The 17,947-nt window shown below is 45.7% G+C and overlaps 1 protein-coding gene across 8 annotated transcripts in view; it reads right to left on the minus strand.

Moving 5' to 3' along the window:
* Window positions 1-331: 331 nt before the first annotated feature.
* dysf (dysferlin, limb girdle muscular dystrophy 2B (autosomal recessive)) overlaps window positions 332-17,947 on the minus strand; it is a 115,512-nt gene continuing 97,896 nt past the window's right edge. For all 8 annotated transcript variants that reach the window (XM_079490868.1, XM_079490867.1, XM_079490863.1 and 5 more), the window contains 9 exons: window positions 16,395-16,534; window positions 13,582-13,670; window positions 13,350-13,445; window positions 12,956-13,097; window positions 10,439-10,538; window positions 9,287-9,459; window positions 8,628-8,737; window positions 939-1,086; window positions 332-563 (listed from right to left, as the gene is read on the minus strand). In XM_079490868.1, the coding sequence (XP_079346994.1) occupies window positions 462-563; window positions 939-1,086; window positions 8,628-8,737; window positions 9,287-9,459; window positions 10,439-10,538; window positions 12,956-13,097; window positions 13,350-13,445; window positions 13,582-13,670; window positions 16,395-16,534 (1,100 nt within the window). In that variant the 3' untranslated portion in view covers window positions 332-461. The remainder of the gene's footprint in view (window positions 564-938; window positions 1,087-8,627; window positions 8,738-9,286; window positions 9,460-10,438; window positions 10,539-12,955; window positions 13,098-13,349; window positions 13,446-13,581; window positions 13,671-16,394; window positions 16,535-17,947) is intronic.

Consider the following 17,947-nt stretch of genomic DNA (forward strand, 5'->3'; position numbering starts at 1 on the left):
TCCAAGACGGGACACACAATCCATTCAATTGATTGTTAAAATCAACATGCTTTGAAAATGCATGCTGCCCACCATTGTGACCACTCACATAATGGTCAGATGGATGGACCTTGAGGACCATGGCCTTTCATTACATGTGGCTAAAATACTGTTTTGTATTTGCCAGAGAATCTCTCCAAATTCACCGTTGTCTTTCAAACAGTACACAATTTAACAAACTGAAAGACAAGGTCATAGATATGTCGAAGCCTATCCCAGCGAGGCTATATAGTGACAGACAGACAGACAGTGAAATAAAGGAACGCAAGCTCAGAATGATTCCAGGATATGATTCTGTGTTCCATTTTTCCATTGTTTTATAGTGCTTAAAGTATGCAATATCCTTCTTTGGTTGGTACATCATCAAATATAACAAGAGAAAAGCTAACAAACCAAAACAGGCCCTTTAGACTAGAGGAGCCCTAGAGGGACGTAGAGCCAGGGGGGCTCGCGACCTTTGGCCCGGTGGAAGCCCAGCTATTGGCCGCTCCGAATGGGGACACCAGCTTCATAGCCACATAGTTCTAGAAGACAGAAAGATAGTCAAGAGTTAATGTCTCTCTCTCTGCACATCAACATTCTTTGGATGGATTCAGGTGATTATACATATTGAATTTCTGATCCACCTGTCATCAGTTTAATTTCACACACACACACACACACACACACACACACACACACACACACACACACACACACACACACACACACACACACACACACACACACACACACACACACACACACACACACACACACACACACACACACACACACACACACACACACACACACACACACACACACACACACACACACACACACACACACACACACACACACACACACACACACACACACACACACACACACACACACACACACACACACACACTTACGGGGAAGGCATAGAGGAAGACTGCGAGGAGGAGGAAGATGAGGAAGAGGAGGATGCAGAGGATGATGAGGCACTTGTACCTCCTCCACACGAGGAACCTCAGAGCTTTAATCGGAGAGGAGAACCACAGGAAGGAGGTGTCTGGACGCCTATATATGGACAACAGGAGAGGAGAGGAGGTCATTGTTTTAAAACTGCTTTATAAATGTATACAAAGGGGGGTTGGGGTGCAGAACACAGCCATCAAACAAAAGTGTCTTGTCAAACCATGATGTCACTTCATCTACCATGATGTCATAAATTGGAGCAGCCATTAAACACGGACAGACACAGTATGTGCCTGATTAAGTGCAGCGCCCAGAGATAAAATATATCAAATGAGGGTGCGTTGGCCTAATGCAGTGGTTTTCAACCAGTGGTCCGGGGACCACCAGTGGTCCTTGAGGGGGTTCCAGGTGGTCCACAGCTAAATGATTGAGAGTTGGTAACCAAATGGACTTTAACTCTTGAGTGTAAAATTATCGTTAAACTGCATTTCTTAATCTACAAGAAGTCTCCACAATTGAGTACCTGTGACGGTTCCCTATATTATGATGTGTATATATATTACTCTTAGGTTGTCTGGTTTTGTGTTGTGTTGGGTTTACCCTATAGTAACCTCTGTTCTTTTTATCCAATAGGATTGGGGAGCAGAGCTAATCATGATGGTCAGCCTAAGTGGCTCGCACCTGGGCCCGGGTGTCGACGCCCTATAAATGCCTGCTTCCCCAGTCCTTCCCCAGTTCTGTTCTTTCATTTGCCTCCTGCACCTTCTCCACCATGCACACTTTTCAACATTTCTGTTAATACATACAACACGCACCCACATACATTTCACTCATGCATACACGCACTACACCACTGAATACTGACCTCCACACTTCATCTGTTTATTCCTCAATTATTGTTTGTTTACTTATTACTTTGATTGCTGGTTTAATTAATAAATTCTATTTTCTTTGGTAAACTGCGTCTCCCCGGTTTTTTGTTGTGTATCTTGGCACCCCCTAGGCCAGGTACATAACAAAATGGGGGCTCCGTCCGCTTGAATTTTGAATAGTTGTGCAGTAAGTTTGGAGAGTCAAGTGACTCACCCTTCTGCCTCTTTTGTTCTGCGCTGCGGTAGTCAATTGGCAAATTAGCCTTGATTAATGGCTCGTCTGCACCGTGGTTTTGTGAATTGAGTGAAATCATTTGGGAACCATTCCGGGGGTTTCCTTGTCCATGTGGTCAACACTACAGTCCGGTGAGTACAAAGCGATGTTTACTTCAGCGTACACGCTTGTGTGCTCGGACTTTGGGAGATGCAGTTGATTTGTTTGATTATTTGAATTTGTTAAAGACATTTGGTTATTTTGCAATTAGAATTTGATTAAGCTTTGTGCTAGTGGGGAGGTTTTTTCCTGGAATTTGTGCTGCTAAAGTAAAAAAAAAAAAAAAAAAAAAAAAAGTTTGCCGGGCTGGTTTTGTCTTTTGTATCGTTATGAGTGTCCCTGTTAGGTGCGTTTAGCTTCTGGGGATAGAAAATAGCTCGCTGGGTCTAGGCCGGGGGGTGGTTTAGGTGCAAGGTGCGGCTGTAGCGGCTGTGCGTACGCACGGTCGTCTCGGGGGCACAGCTGAGAGGTGCATGCGGGTCGCCAGTTTCTGGTTGCCCTCCCTGCCTCTCGGTATCAGCTAGGCCTTTGCGGTGGCCTTCAGTGCATAAATACCTTCCGCAAACCGGCATGAAGACGGGTGGAGTTAGCTTGGGGATTAAATAGTCTAGAGGGGCACTTGTAATTTGTTTGTGTTTTAACCAGCTGGGGGACTGTCTGAGCGCACATAGCCAGGATGGTTACGCTAGAGGCATTTGTGGCTTGTCCTTCTGAAGAGCTGTTAATGCAATGCACCAAAGACCAACTAATTAAAATAGCAGACCATTATAAAATTAAACTTGATTCACACGACAAGAAGACAAAGGAATCCGTACAAGGGGTGTTGAGGCACCATTTGTTTGAAGAGAAGGAGTTTGCAGAGCCAGAGAAGGTGTCTCCTCCGTTAAACACTGCATCGGCGGTGCCTACGGTAATGTCAGGGACAGGTTGGACTTTTGAACAACAAAAAGAATTAATCATGTTGCAGGCTAAATTGCAGGCGGATCAGGACAAAGTGAGGCTAGACACGCAATATGCCATTGAGAAAATGAAACATGATGCTGAACAGATGAAATGGCAAGTAGAGCAGAACAGGCTGGACCTGATAAGGGACGGTAAGATTTCAGTTGCTGCACAAGTATCTACTACAGAACCTGCAGAGTCCGCAGGGGGTTTTGATATTAGTGGAAATCTACGTCTGGTGCCCAAGTTTTCTGAACGTGATCCTGAGGCATTTTTTGCCATGTTTGAGCGTGTGGCCGACGTGCGTAGATGGCCTGACTCTGCACGCACGTTGATGTTGCATTGTGTCTTCACAGGCAGGGCGCAAGAGGTTTTTTCAGCTATGACTGTCGCTGATAGCCAAGATTATTCTCGCGTTAAGGCCGCGGTGCTAAAGTCTTACGAGCTCGTGCCCGAGGCGTATAGACAGCGCTTTAGGTTTTGGAAAAAACATGACAAGCAGAGTCATTTGGAATTTGCACGTGATTTGACGACCAGTTTTACCCGCTGGTGTAACGCCTCGGAGGTAACTGATTTTGATGAGCTATGTGATTTGATGATTTTGGAGCAGTTTAAGAATTCTGTTCCTGCTCGAGTGGCGACGTATATCAGTGAGCAGAAGGCGCACAGCGCATCGGCTGCGGCAGCACTCGCTGATGATTATGTCCTGACGCACCGTGACCGTGGAGAGGGTATGGCTGGCGGTGGTGGCGAGTCTCATGGCCGTTCTGATAAACCTCGCCCTGTTGAAAATGACACTAACGGTAATATGCATGAGGAAGACAAGGTTTGCAATTACTGTCATAGACGTGGCCACTGGAAATCTGAGTGTTTCAGGTTAAACCCCAGGACTGAAACTTTGAGCGCAGGTCATTCGCAACCAAAAGGGGTTGGCGTTGCCGCTCCAGTTCATCCGGTGTCCATTTGTGTTTCACCTAATTTCGGTCCAAATAAGGATACAGAGTTTGCAGCACTGAGATCTTACCATCCATTTATCAGGCAGGGGTCTGTGTCTTTGGTGCAAGGGGGAAAAGAAGTACCTGTAACTATTCTAAGGGATACGGGGGCTTTTGATTCGTTTATGCAAGCTGGTGTTCTTCCGTTAAACCATGTTTCTGACACGGGTGACAAGGCGCCTGTCCGAGGCATAGACATGAATGTTTTGATGGTTCCTTTGCATAAAGTGGTGCTTAAATGTGAACTTTTTCAGGGAATAGCAAAGCTGGCCGTGCGACCAGCACTGCCGATTCCAGGAGTGACTGTGATCCTTGGTAACGACCTGGTTGGTGCTCAGGTGTGGGCGGGGCTTCAGCCACCAGCAATGGTGACGTCCGTTCCCCTGGTAACGAGGGAAGCGGCCACCTTTCAGGCAGACGTATCTGGTCCACACACTGTGGTAAAGCAGGTCTCTGATCAAAATGACAGGATTTCTACAACTAAACGTGGTAGGAAACGAAAGAAACGTAAGAAACAAACTGTTTTTGTTCTGGCAGCTCGACAGGTAGACAGGCCATTCTAGAGTTACATGGAGGCCATTCTGGTCTCTTGAGGACAAATGTTATTATGGGTCTTCTCTGTGGTTTCTCCCTGTTTTGGCATTCGTCCCTTAAATGCTTCAATATATAAGTTGCTGGGGTGGAGACTGTTAACACTCCCAACGCGGATCGCGTATCAATACGTTATCAATTAATCAAACGTCGGGTGCGGATCACGTATCAATACGTTTCAATCACTTTTTTATAGAATACTTTCATTCATCTTTTTACCCACCCGGACAATGAAGAACCATCGCCCTATCATTGCTGCTTACTCCCGCTCACGTGATCAGAAAAAAAAACAAAAAAACCCCTCCCCTCCTGAAAACAGGAGGGCTGGCCGCTTTACGTGTAGAAGCCAGTTGAACGCTGAACGGAACGCTGCCTATTGCCTAAACACATATGCACCAGATCGGCATTGCAATGCATAACATCTGCAACACACATGGACAGATGCATGTTTCCTTCTTCATACTGTAGCGACCAAACGATCCCCGAGCCTACAATACTACGAACAATAACCACCGTATCGAGGGGCCGCCACGACAAGACAGTGTTCCGTTGGTGGATCACGTATCGCCATGCAGAGCCGTCATAATCGGAGATCGCTCAGACGTGTGATTGTAACGCTTTTTTATTCATTATAATTGTAGTGATAAGACCGCAATGAACGCGTCGGGGACGTAATCGACCCGGGTGTAATGTATAACGAACTTTTCCGCGACCTAAACCGTGGTGTTGTCATCTGTGGAAGTCATTTTTTCCTTCTCGTCGACATCACAGCCGGGTGACGCTTTTTTCCCCCTCCATCGCCCCCAAGCTGCATGCCCATAGCCTGGCTTGGCCAGCCTCATAGCGGGGATTCACTGAAGATTCTTCCCCGGAGGAAACATCAGTGAACCCTCGCTATGAGTCTGGCCGTGCCAGGCTAGCATGCCCAGGCATGTTCCCCTACACTAGCTTGAAAAACAAAATCAGCTGATGACAACGCGTCTCGCCGTTATACTATAGTTCTGAACCGAACGGTGGAATGGGACTTTTTATAGCCGTACGGATCAAGACTTTTGCTGCCCAATGTGCCCATGACCCCCCCCCCCAATGTTACTGCGATCAAAACAATGAAAGCAGTGAGATAGATTAGGCGAGGCGGCAATCATCATCAAAAAGAAAGCATAGTTATGAAGGTTTATAGTCAGACATTGACAGGCAGATATAACAATAAACACAATAAATATGCTATACATCCTATACATCGAATGAAAGCCCTGAATGTGTACTTTTACGAGGAAAACAGTAAACATTGATCCCATGTACAGTTTGTCATAAATTGGATACTGGGTGGATGCACATTGCGCCCACCAGATATAACTGCAGAGAAGACATGGACCCGAACTCAATATTCACAAAATAAGGCCTATAGCGACATATAAATACTATATACCGTATGAAACAGAAGACTCTCTGCTTTCATAAGGAAAAAAATTGTACTGTAATAATAAAAAAATCACACCCCTGTGAAGTGAGCAGTGCAACTCTACTTCTCTACTTATTCACTACAGCTCGCTATATACGGACTGAGGCAGAAAGTCATGTAAACCTTTTATTTACAGTTTGGTCTGTAAACTTCTACTGTAATAATAAAAATCACACCCCTGTGAAGTGAGCGTTGCAACTGTTCTGTACTTATTCACTACAGCTCGCTATATACGGACTGAGACAGAAAGTCATGTAAACCTTTTATTTACAGTTTGGTCTGTAAACTTCTACTGTAATAATAAAAATCACACCCCTGTGAAGTGAGCGGTGCAACTGTTCTCTACAGTTGCACCGCGCAACTATAAAGAACAGTTGCACCGCTCACTTCACAGGGGTGTGATTTTTATTATTACAGTAGAAGTTTACAGACCAAACTGTAAATAAAAGGTTTACATGACTTTCTGTCTCAGTCCGTATATAGCGAGCTGTAGTGAATAAGTAGAGAAGTAGAGTTGCACTGCTCACTTCACAGGGGTGTGATTTTTTTATTATTACAGTACAATTTTTTTCCTTATGAAAGCAGAGAGTCTTCTGTTTCATACGGTATATAGTATTTATATGTCGCTATAGGCCTTATTTTGTGAATATTGAGGAGTTCACGTCCATGTCTTCTCTGAAGTTATCTGGTGGGCACAAGCTGCATTCAATAACCAATTACTGTCTAACTGTAGATGGGATCAATGTTTACTGTTTTCCTCGTAAAAGTACACATTCAGGGCTTTCATTCGGTGTATAGGATGTATAGGATATTTATTGGGTTCAATTTTATATCTGCCTGTCAATGTCTGACTTTAAACCATCCATAACTCTGCTCGCTGTTCAAGATAACCACTTCCAGGCAAATGCAGGTGTTGCAAAAAGGTCAATATCTCCAGAATGGAACATGGTAAAATCAAAATGTATTTTTTTAATTGAAGTGGACAAGTTCAGCTTTCTTTTGATGTAGGCGTGTGATTCTCGCTATAAGAGAACATTTTACTGTGGGCCCCCGAACAAGGCCTTTGTGCAATGTTAAACGGCAGCAACATCCAAATAGGCCTGTTGAGATCTTGCAGCAATCAAAGTGTTAACAGGGGGGTTGGCCATGTTATAGGAGCACTCTTAATGCTAATGTTAGTATTGGATATATTTAAAGCTAATTCAAGTAGTGGGTGCCGGTGTTCCCTTTGGGACCCCGTCTTTATGGGGGGGGGTGTGACGGTTCCCTATATTATGATGTGTATATATATTACTCTTAGGTTGTCTGGTTTTGTGTTGTGTTGGGTTTACCCTATAGTAACCTCTGTTCTTTTTATCCAATAGGATTGGGGAGCAGAGCTAATCATGATGGTCAGCCTAAGTGGCTCGCACCTGGGCCCGGGTGTCGACGCCCTATAAATGCCTGCTTCCCCAGTCCTTCCCCAGTTCTGTTCTTTCATTTGCCTCCTGCACCTTCTCCACCATGCACACTTTTCAACATTTCTGTTAATACATACAACACGCACCCACATACATTTCACTCATGCATACACGCACTACACCACTGAATACTGACCTCCACACTTCATCTGTTTATTCCTCAATTATTGTTTGTTTACTTATTACTTTGATTGCTGGTTTAATTAATAAATTCTATTTTCTTTGGTAAACTGCGTCTCCCCGGTTTTTTGTTGTGTATCTTGGCACCCCCTAGGCCAGGTACATAACAGTACCACAAAAATATTTTGTTCAACGTTTGCCTCTCCTAATGTTACCAACATCAATACAGCATGGAATTGAGGACAAAATATTATCCAACGACAACAAAATGTTTTGTCGTCGTTTTGGGTCCGAGAAGCTAAACGTCATCAAATGTCGGTCCTCGGCACAAATGCCCAATAAATAATGGACCTCGACACGAAAAGGGTTGAAAACCACTGGCCTAATGGATAATGGGGCTCAATGGCAGCTCTATGGCACGTCAAAACATTACCTTCACCTAGAAACTCTATTCACACATTTTATAATTCAGCTTACTGTGAAGACACATGCTGGAACTTTTTACTTTGAAATGATTTGTAGTTTCTGAGTTATTTAACTTAAACGCCCAATGTATTCTCAATGGCAATAGCACAAACTTTGGCATGCTACTAGTCCTACATACTTACACCGATAGAAACCCCATTCAAACCTATTTAGGTTCATCTTACGGTGGACATGTTTGCCTGAAAAGAAATCTTTGAAATGTTTCATAGTTTTAGAAATATATAGTGCAAGGACACTTCGACACCAACTCTGGGGGAGCCCAGGTTCGAACCTTGCAGTTACCATCCAGCCACTCTACCCCCTGAGCCACCGCCGCCCTGTTTTGGTTTGGTTTGACTACAGTTTATGACAGAATGGAGAGAGAAAGCTAAATTCATTGACAAAGTACATTTGGAATTTGTCACCCATCCTACACACCCTAGAGTATATTGTATAACTCACTGTGGTTCATCCAGGTGAGGGTTCATGTTGGGTTCATCTCTGCCTACGCCTGCAGGTCTCTCTTCCTGTTCCTGCTCCGTCACCATCTCCAACGACATCTCCACCTTGCCCTGCACGGGACGGACGGAGGGCGGTGAGGGACAAAAGAGCTATTCTGAACAGCACTACCAATGTAGTGACATGCAAACACACAATCAATCTATGGCAATTCACATTATTTTGTCATTTTTTATAAAGCAATAGGCCTCATCTGACTTATTGCTTTATTAAAAGCTTTTATAAAACCAAATATGAGAATATATTTATCTTCCCCAATTTGAACCCCCTTGTTACACAAACCCTTAACCCCTTTTGTAAATGGGGTACATCGAACCGGGGGAACATAGATTCCGAGGAACATATAGGGATGTTAAACTAGAAACTACAAATGCGCTCGTAAATCTAGACCTCAAACTTAACAGGAATCAAACACCCAAATTAAAAACTAAAACTAATTCATATTTGACAGAAATGTATGGTTTTTAACGCGTCAAGAACCGGAACTATGTGTTTGTTTCTGATTACCATGCACACCCAAGGGATACTTTGTTAATTGCATGTGTGAGTGTGTGCGTGCGTGCGTGCGTGCGCGTGTGTGTGTAGTGCATGTATGTCCTCACAGCGATGGTCGTCTCTCCGTTGTGCTGGTACGTGCACGGCCACCATCCTTTGACCGTCTTCTGTTCGAACAGAGAGACCAGAGCGTCGGCGGGCTGGGCCAGCAGCTCCAGCGTGCATTTCTTGTGAGTCTTGGCGGGCCTCAGCATGTGGTTCAGATCCATCTCCAGGTGACCTGAAGGAAATGAGATCAGTGGTCTATGAGATCAGTGGTTCCCAAAGCGGAGTCCGGGGACCCCCAGGGATCTGGAACTCTGAGAGTGTACAAATGGTGCCATTTGTATACTCTGAGTTAAATTAACAGTGATTTTACAATATACATTGGGGTCCCAGAGATAGAAATGCCATTAAATGGGGTCCGTAGCCTAATTCAGGTCAAACCGACCCGTATAGGGTCCATATGGTTGGTCCATTTGGTTGATTGGTCCATTTGTACAATCTCTGAGTTACAGGGTCAATTTGGTTTCTAAGTATCATTTAGCTGTGGAGCCCCTGGAACTCCATCAAGGACCCCTGGGGGTCCCCGGACCCCACTTTGGGAACCACTGCTATAGATGACATTTTGGACAGCCTTCCGTCTCAGGGGAGGGAGAAGAAAAAAGGAGAAATAAAGGAACAAGTGTGGAGAGGACAAACGTGAGGAGGAGGAGGATGAGGAGGAAATAGGAATGGCGAGGATTTATTTTTGGAGGGCGGGGAGGTGGAGAAGGATGGGGGGGAGAGGGTCTCGGGCCAGAGGAAAAGGTAGAATTTGGACAGCTTGAGCAGCCGAGCCCACTCCCTTCCTGCTGAGGTACGGGAAACGTTCCTCTGCTTCAGGATCAATGTTATCACAGCAGGGGCTTCAGCTGTACGGTCCATCATTCATACCAAAACGCAACCACACGCACGCTCCATAGCGTTGCTGTCAACCACACGCACGCTCCATAGCGTTGCTGTCGGGCATGAACCTTTTATGTACATATTTTCATTTTTTGTGGGTTTTTTTTTTGTGAGAAGATTAACAGCCTACTTGATTGTACTGCAGCGTCACACAAAAAGTATAGCAGATCCACATGCTCGAAAGGCGAAGCCTTTCAGCCCGTTTGTGTAGATCTGTTATGAATTATGATACATTTGAATTTGTATTTGGTAACGTGTTTACGTGACTTTACCGAGATAGTCGTCGAATGAGAACTTGTCGTTGTCCCAAATCTGGATGGTGAGTTTAGGAGGAAGTTTAGTCTCAGACTTATCAACACTCCAGAAGTGTTCCTACAGAGAGAGAGAGAGAGAGAGAGAGAGCGAGAGCGAGAGCGAGAGCGAGAGCGAGAGCGAGAGCGAGAGCGAGAGCGAGAGCGAGAGCGAGAGCGAGAGCGAGAGAGCGAGAGCGAGAGAGCGAGAGCGAGAGAGAGAGAGAGAGAGACAACTCTATGACACACTGATATTTCAAATTGACTGCATGGGACAACAATCACATTGGTTCCTAAACTTCAACTTCTTTTCCCCTCGACACGTCACGGTCGAGGCAGATGGTCACCCACCCTAGAGCCTGGGTCTGCCCCATGTTTCTTCCAGGGGCCTTTTATTTTGAAAACCCTGAAATTCACCAAATCCGACATATACTGCCGGTGGTTACTTTCACTTTCATCAAAAGCATTAATATTATGCAGGAGTAGACATTACCTGTGGATTTAATATCACTGGCCCCACCATTATAACACTGGGATTCATCAGCTCTTTTTTTGTTTTTTGTTTTTTCTCCATTTTTAAATGCACGTAAAATGGGTTTTTAGCATTCATTTTATATCAATAAAAGACAGTAGGTCTAAAAAGAAACTGGCTTACAGTTAAATTATTGGCAACTAAATAAATGAATTAGAAATTAAGATAAATACTGACAATGCTACTAATTGGTTCATGGAACCAAATGGAACCAAATGGACCCATTTGGTTCCATTTGTACACTCACACAAATTAAACATTAAACGGGGGTCCTTGAAATTAAACAGGTTGAGAATCACTGTAAAAGATCTTCTCGTATGGGGGTCCCTATAGCATATCTTTTGAAATGGGCTAATTTGTGTCAATTTGGGGGGAACCACTGCACTAGAGCGCTGTCATATTGTCATATTTAGGAGGCTGGCCGGGTGTCAGTCATAACCGGGACACGCCATTCATTTAATTTCATTTTGCAAATGTTCACACATTGGCTCGCAGCTGTTGGTGTGAACTCAGTTGTGATTGGAGACAATGAGGAGAGGATGACAGATGTGGAAAGAGGACTGTGTCTGTCTGTCTGTCTGTCTGTCTGCGTGCATGCTTGCTTGCTTGCTTGCTTGCTTGCGTGCGTGCGTGCGTGCGTGCGTGCGTGCGTGCGTGCGTGCGTGCGTGCGTGCGTGCGTGCGTGCGTGCGTCTGCCACTAGAGTGCCATCTCTTGACACCAATCTATCAGACAGAATCTCCACCTCTCATTTCTCTGCTAATGGGTCTCACTCTACAAGTGTCCACGCACGCACAGTAACACTTGTTTTCCATTCACTCACTCTTCCCCTCTCTCCATCTGTCAAGACACTGTCAGACATACAGGACAAGGTTGGCAGTTTGAATCCATGCAGCTACACACGACTGATGCCACCTGGGAAGAGAAACCCTTGCTCTCTACTCAGATCTCATCTGGGTGCATGTTTTTGGTCCGACGTACCAACAGTCCAACAGGCATTAGGCCGACACCCAAAACCCAACCCTAACCTCACAGGAAGCCACGGGTTAGTTGTAACCGGTCGCACATGTCGGGTGCAGTACTTAGTTTAGACAGTATTTGGTTTACACTAGTCATTGGTTAGACCAGTCATTGGTCCTACAACTACAACCTATCTCAAACCCTCACCCTAAACCTAACCTCCCACGGGGCAGCACACCTAAACCTAACCTTAACCCATGTCTAACCAATGACTAGTCTAAACTAAGTATGCACCCCACCTCCCACGGGGCAGCACACCTAAACCTAACCTTAACCCATGTCTAACCAATGACTAGTCTAAACTAAGTATGCACCCCACCTCCCACGGGGCAGCACACTAAACCTAACCTTAACCCATGTCTAACCAATGACTAGTCTAAACTAAGTATGCACATGTCGGGAGCCAAGGTGTTGTCGGACTGTTAGTATGTCTAGCCAGTAGCCAATACCCCATCTCATCTCTCTCTCTGGGATTCAATGCTTTCTATTCCTGGTATTCAACGTGTTTAGTCGGTGTAGTAACTTCACAATTGCCCTCTAACTCACAAAGTCTATATCCACACCATGCTCTCACACTGCATAACAACACTCTCACACACACACCCTAAACACTGGGACGTCTGAGTGTGTGTGTGTGAGTGTGTGTGTGTGTGTGTGTGTGCGCGCTAAGCATATATCCCTCGTTTGACTCATTTTATCCATGTAAGCTATCCAAACTGTGTGTGGTGTGTCTGTGTGTGTGGCGTGCGCGTGCGTGAGTGTGTGTGTGTGTGTGTGTGTGTGTTATTGTTAGCTGACATCTAGCTGCATCAATCAACTTTATATCTATGTTGTCGGAATAATAAGTAGAGAGAGTAATTTTAGCTCCTTCTCCCTCTCACCCCCCCCCCCCCCCCCCCCCTCTCTCTCTCTACTTCCCTCCCCCCCGACCTCTCTCTACCTCCCTACCTTCTTGTCCACGGTGCAGAGCTGTTCGGCAGGCAGGTAGTGGAAGGGGAAGACCAGTCTGTAGTTGAAGTTTCCCTCTCCTCCCAGGGAGCGGTAGTGGACATCCGTCTTCTGCTTGTTGGACTCGTAGCCATGGAGCCAGCTGGACCGTGCAAGGGTTTGAACACACAGAAGCACAGCTGGAATTATTAACCCATTTAGACACGAGGACGATTCTACAACTTCGCCGTGTTCGCTCTGAAAGAATATATGTTCAAAGATTTGGGCCACATATTCACGATTTTTCACAAATTGCAGATCTGCAAGCTCGCCACGCTATGAGCTTGTGGATCTGCTATTTTTCAACAGCTAAAGTATAACACAATGCTTAAAACACCAAAAGGGCACGCAGTACCCCTTCACGTAGATGTCGCTCATCTTCTCGCCAGTTATGCTGACATCATCCAAGATGACATCACTGGTGTTCCAGATGATGCAACGCAGGTAGAACCTGCAGGAGGGAGAGAAACTCTGATTGATTGATTGATTAATTGATTGAGAATTACATTTTGTACTTGCATGCGTGCGCACGCACGCATGTGCGTGCGTGTGCTTGTGTGGGTATGTATGTGTGTGCGTGCGCGTACTTCTTGGGTTTGCGTGGAGTGATGTTGAACCGGGGTCCCGGGGGTCCCAGGGACTTGGGGAAGATGTCCACCCACAGCATCAGCCGTCCCTGATTAGACATAGAATAAAGGGAATGGACCAATGGCAACAGAGTAAAGCAGGATAGCGGGAAACATAATACAAAATGGTATTTATTTGTGTGAATACTGAAGGACGGTATACTGTAGGTGATAGTTAATTATTGTTCTTGTCTATGATTCTATGATATAAAGCCAATGGGTTAGGTCAGAAGGCTCTATTAGGGGTAACGGTACCTGCTGTATAGGGATCCAACGATATAGTAACTGCATCAAAAACTTGATTCCTTTCTGTGTGGAGTTTGCATGTTCTCCCCGTGTCCCCTAGGGTAGGACCCTCACAAAAAACATGCAGTAATCCTGGTCTCTAAACTACCTCCCCCTGGTCAGCCGGGGCGCCTGATGGAGGGGAAAGGAACTGGTCGGAACAACATGTTCCTTCCACGCGCTACGTCCTACCAGGGAAACTCCCCCCCGTCAGGTGGAAAGAAGCGGCTTGGACTCCTCATGCATAGAAGGAAGCATGAGGTCAATCCGCTGCCCCCCCAGGTTGGCAGAGGAAGTGTAGCGCCCAGGATTACATTAGACACTGGGTGAAAAAATGGGTTGCAAAATCGTGGGAAAAAATTATTTAAAAAAAAAAGATTTTAATTTAATCTATGTAAAGCGCCTTGGATAAAGGCGCTATATAAATGCACCATTGTTAATGCATGTGCATTGTATTTAGCAATTTTAATAAGAAAAAAAGTAAAAGAGGGGTTTCATTACTTTTCCATTAAATATCGCTATACACTTGTATTTTGCCAAATAGTCACTGTATACATTTTAAATTGTTGTATCGTATCTTATCGCCATAATAAACCAATATTGTCCGCATGTATTGTATCATCAACCATGTATCGTGATACTGTACGTATCATATCACTGTTAAAATGTTTACACCCCTACCTACTGTATGTCAGGCTGCAGAGGGCTGTAATATAGGGTTAGGGGTAATAGTAGCACGTGGGAGAAATCTACCACCAACTACTATATATGTGCCAGACATAGTAGCCCAACCCCTTGCATCCAGCAGCCAAAACCACTAGTGACTTGGAGTGGCACCGCACGCGGAAGCCACGGGTGAGTCTTAACCAGTCACGTATGTAAATGTCGGACATTACTAACCGTACCCCGAACCCTAACCTCGCCCTACCCTCAGTCTTAACCGGCCACGTATGTCGGTCTCTGTTGCGGTCTAAAACTTTATTTTATTGGCAAAGAAAAGTTGTTTGTGATTGGCCCAAAAAATAGTGGCGTAATCGGGATTCCATACCAACATGGGTTGGGAGTCTAATGGTTAGTGGCACAAGCCACTGAGAGCGGTGCTGAGATGGGGCATTTGGGTCTGTATTAATATGACAACGCCCAACCCCTGTAAAAAGAAAGAAACTCCACCAGAGGCCCTGCCCAGTAGGGAAGCCCCAGGCTGTACAGCCCTCTGCAGCCTCGGCTGTACTGGGATCAACTGCTGTATGTCAGGCTGCAGAGGGCTGTACAGGGGTTGGTTAATAGTACTGTACCTGCTGTATGTCAGGCTGCAGAGGGCTAGCCTGGCTAATAAGCCAGACCGAATCAGCCGTTGGCAAAAAAAAATTGCCTGCCGGCGGATAGTGTTGTGTGATATTAGTCTGGCTTATTAGCCAGGCTAGCAGAAGGCTGTACAGCGGTTGGTTAATAGTATACCTGCTGTATGTCAGGCTGCAGAGGGCTGTACAGGGGTTGGTTAATAGTATACATGCTGTATGTCAGGCTGCAGAGGGCTGTACAGGGGTTGGTTAATAGTATACCTGCTGTATGTCAGGCTGCAGAGGGCTGTACAGGGGTTGGTTAATAGTATACCTGCTGTATGTCAGGCTGCAGAGGGCTGTACAGGGGTTGGTTAATAGTATACATGCTGTATGTCAGGCTAGCAGAGGGCTGTACAGGGTTTGGTTAATAGTATACCTGCTGTATGTCAGGCTGCAGAGGGCTGTACAGGGTTGGTTAATAGTATACCTGCTGTATGTCAGGCTAGCAGAGGGCTGTACAGGGTTTGGTTAATAGTATACCTGCTGTATGTCAGGCTGCAGAGGGCTGTACAGGGTTTGGTTAATAGTATACCTGCTGTATGTCAGGCTGCAGAGGGCTGTACAGGGTTGGTTAATAGTATACCTGCTGTATGCCAGGCTAGCAGAGGGCTGTACAGGGTTTGGTTAATAGTATACCTGCTGTATGTCAGGCTGCAGAGGGCTGTACAGGGTTGGTTAATAGTATACCTGCTGTATGCCAGGCTAGCAGAGGGCTGTACAGGGGTTGGTTAATAGTACTGTACCTGCTGTATGTCAGGCTGCAGAGGGCTGTACAGGGGTTGGTTAATAGTATACCTGCTGTATGCCAGGCTAGCAGAGGGCTGCACAGGGGTTGGTTAATAGTACCTGCTGTATGTCAGGCTGCAGAGGGCTGTACAGGGGTTGGTTAATAGTATACCTGCTGTATGTCAGGCTGCAGAGGGCTGTACAGGGGTTGGTTAATAGTATACCTGCTGCAGAGGGCTGTACAGGGGTTGGTTAATAGTATACCTGCTGTATGTCAGGCTGCAGAGGGCTGTACAGGCGTTGGTTAATAGTATACCTGCTGTATGTCAGGCTGCAGAGGGCTGTACAGGGGTTGGTTAATAGTATACCTGCTGTATGTCAGGCTGCAGAGGGCTGTACAGGGGTTGGTTAATAGTATACCTGCTGTATGTCAGGCTGCAGAGGGCTGTACAGGGCTCTGGTCTCGACGTGCTCTGGTACCAGACTCATCTGTCTGAGGATGTGAAGACACAGACGCTCCTGGACGGGACCCAGGTGAGGGTTGGGCAGCCTCCCATCCTCTGTAAGACACACACACACACACACACACACATTTTACAAGGGCCCAAATATTTTTTCTGTTGCTTCTGATGTATACACTCGAAATCTACATGCGTCTCAGTCAGTGCATTAATCCAAACAGGTTCAGAATGCACAGAATGTAAACAACCTACAGGTGAATGTATTCACAGTCAGTGGCCTTGACATTCACCAGACAGTGGCCTGGTGGTTAGAGTGTCCGTCCTGAAACTGGGAGGTTGGGGGTTCAATCCCCGGCCGGGTCATACCAAAGAAACCAATAAATATACCAATAAAAATGGGACCCAATACCTCCCTGCTTGACACTCAGCATCAATGGGTTGGATTGGAGGTCAAATCAACTAATGATTCCCGAGCGCGGTGCACTCTGCGGCTCACCGCTCCAAGAGATGGGTCAAATGCGGAGAACAAATTTCATTGTGGTAACGCGTGTGACTAATCGTATGACTTTGACTTTGACAGTCAGCATAGTGTATAGGTCAATGCTTCCATGTGCCATTTTACCAACGCCCGGAAAATGTATGGCACAAGAAGCACGCATACTCACACAGAATCAACTTTATTGTCACAGAGCTGTAGTTCACAGGTGTAAAACAGTGGGTGAAATTGGTTAGTGGAAGTTTGTAGAAGATTCAACCTCATAGTCCCCTATAATTGCTCCCCATGCCTTGCATGGTTTCCTCTGCCATCGGTGTATGAATGTGTGTGTGTGTGGGGTTCTGTGAATGTAATGCAGAATCATTGTAAAGTGCCTGAGGCGCTACATAAATGCATAATTTAACACACACACACACACACACACACACACACACACACACACACACACACACACACACACACACACACACACACACACACACACACACACACACACACACACACACACACACACACACACACACACACACACACACACACACACACACACACACACACACACACACACACACACACACACACACACACACACACACACACACACACACACAGGCTTGTATTGTGAGTTCAGTTCCATTGATTTACAACGGCCAAATCAGGTTGAAGTGCAGGTTATGGTGGAAAGAATAGTGGGTAGAACTATTATGATAGGAATTATTCAACAACACACACACACACACACACACACACACACACACACACACACACACACACACACACACACACACACACACACACACACACACACACACACACACACACACACACACACACACACACACACACACACACACACACACACACACACACACACACCATTCATAGGTCTTTCAATCACTTCTGCATGAATGAGGAAAATGTGTGTTGCCTCCAAACTAAACTACATCACAACTTTATGAGTATAAACTCTGATTCACCTCCATACAGAGGAGAGGAGAGGAGAGGAGAGGAGAGGA

Source organism: Electrona antarctica (assembly GCF_951216825.1).
Source record: "Electrona antarctica genome assembly, chromosome: 21".
NCBI lineage: Eukaryota > Metazoa > Chordata > Actinopteri > Myctophiformes > Myctophidae > Electrona > Electrona antarctica.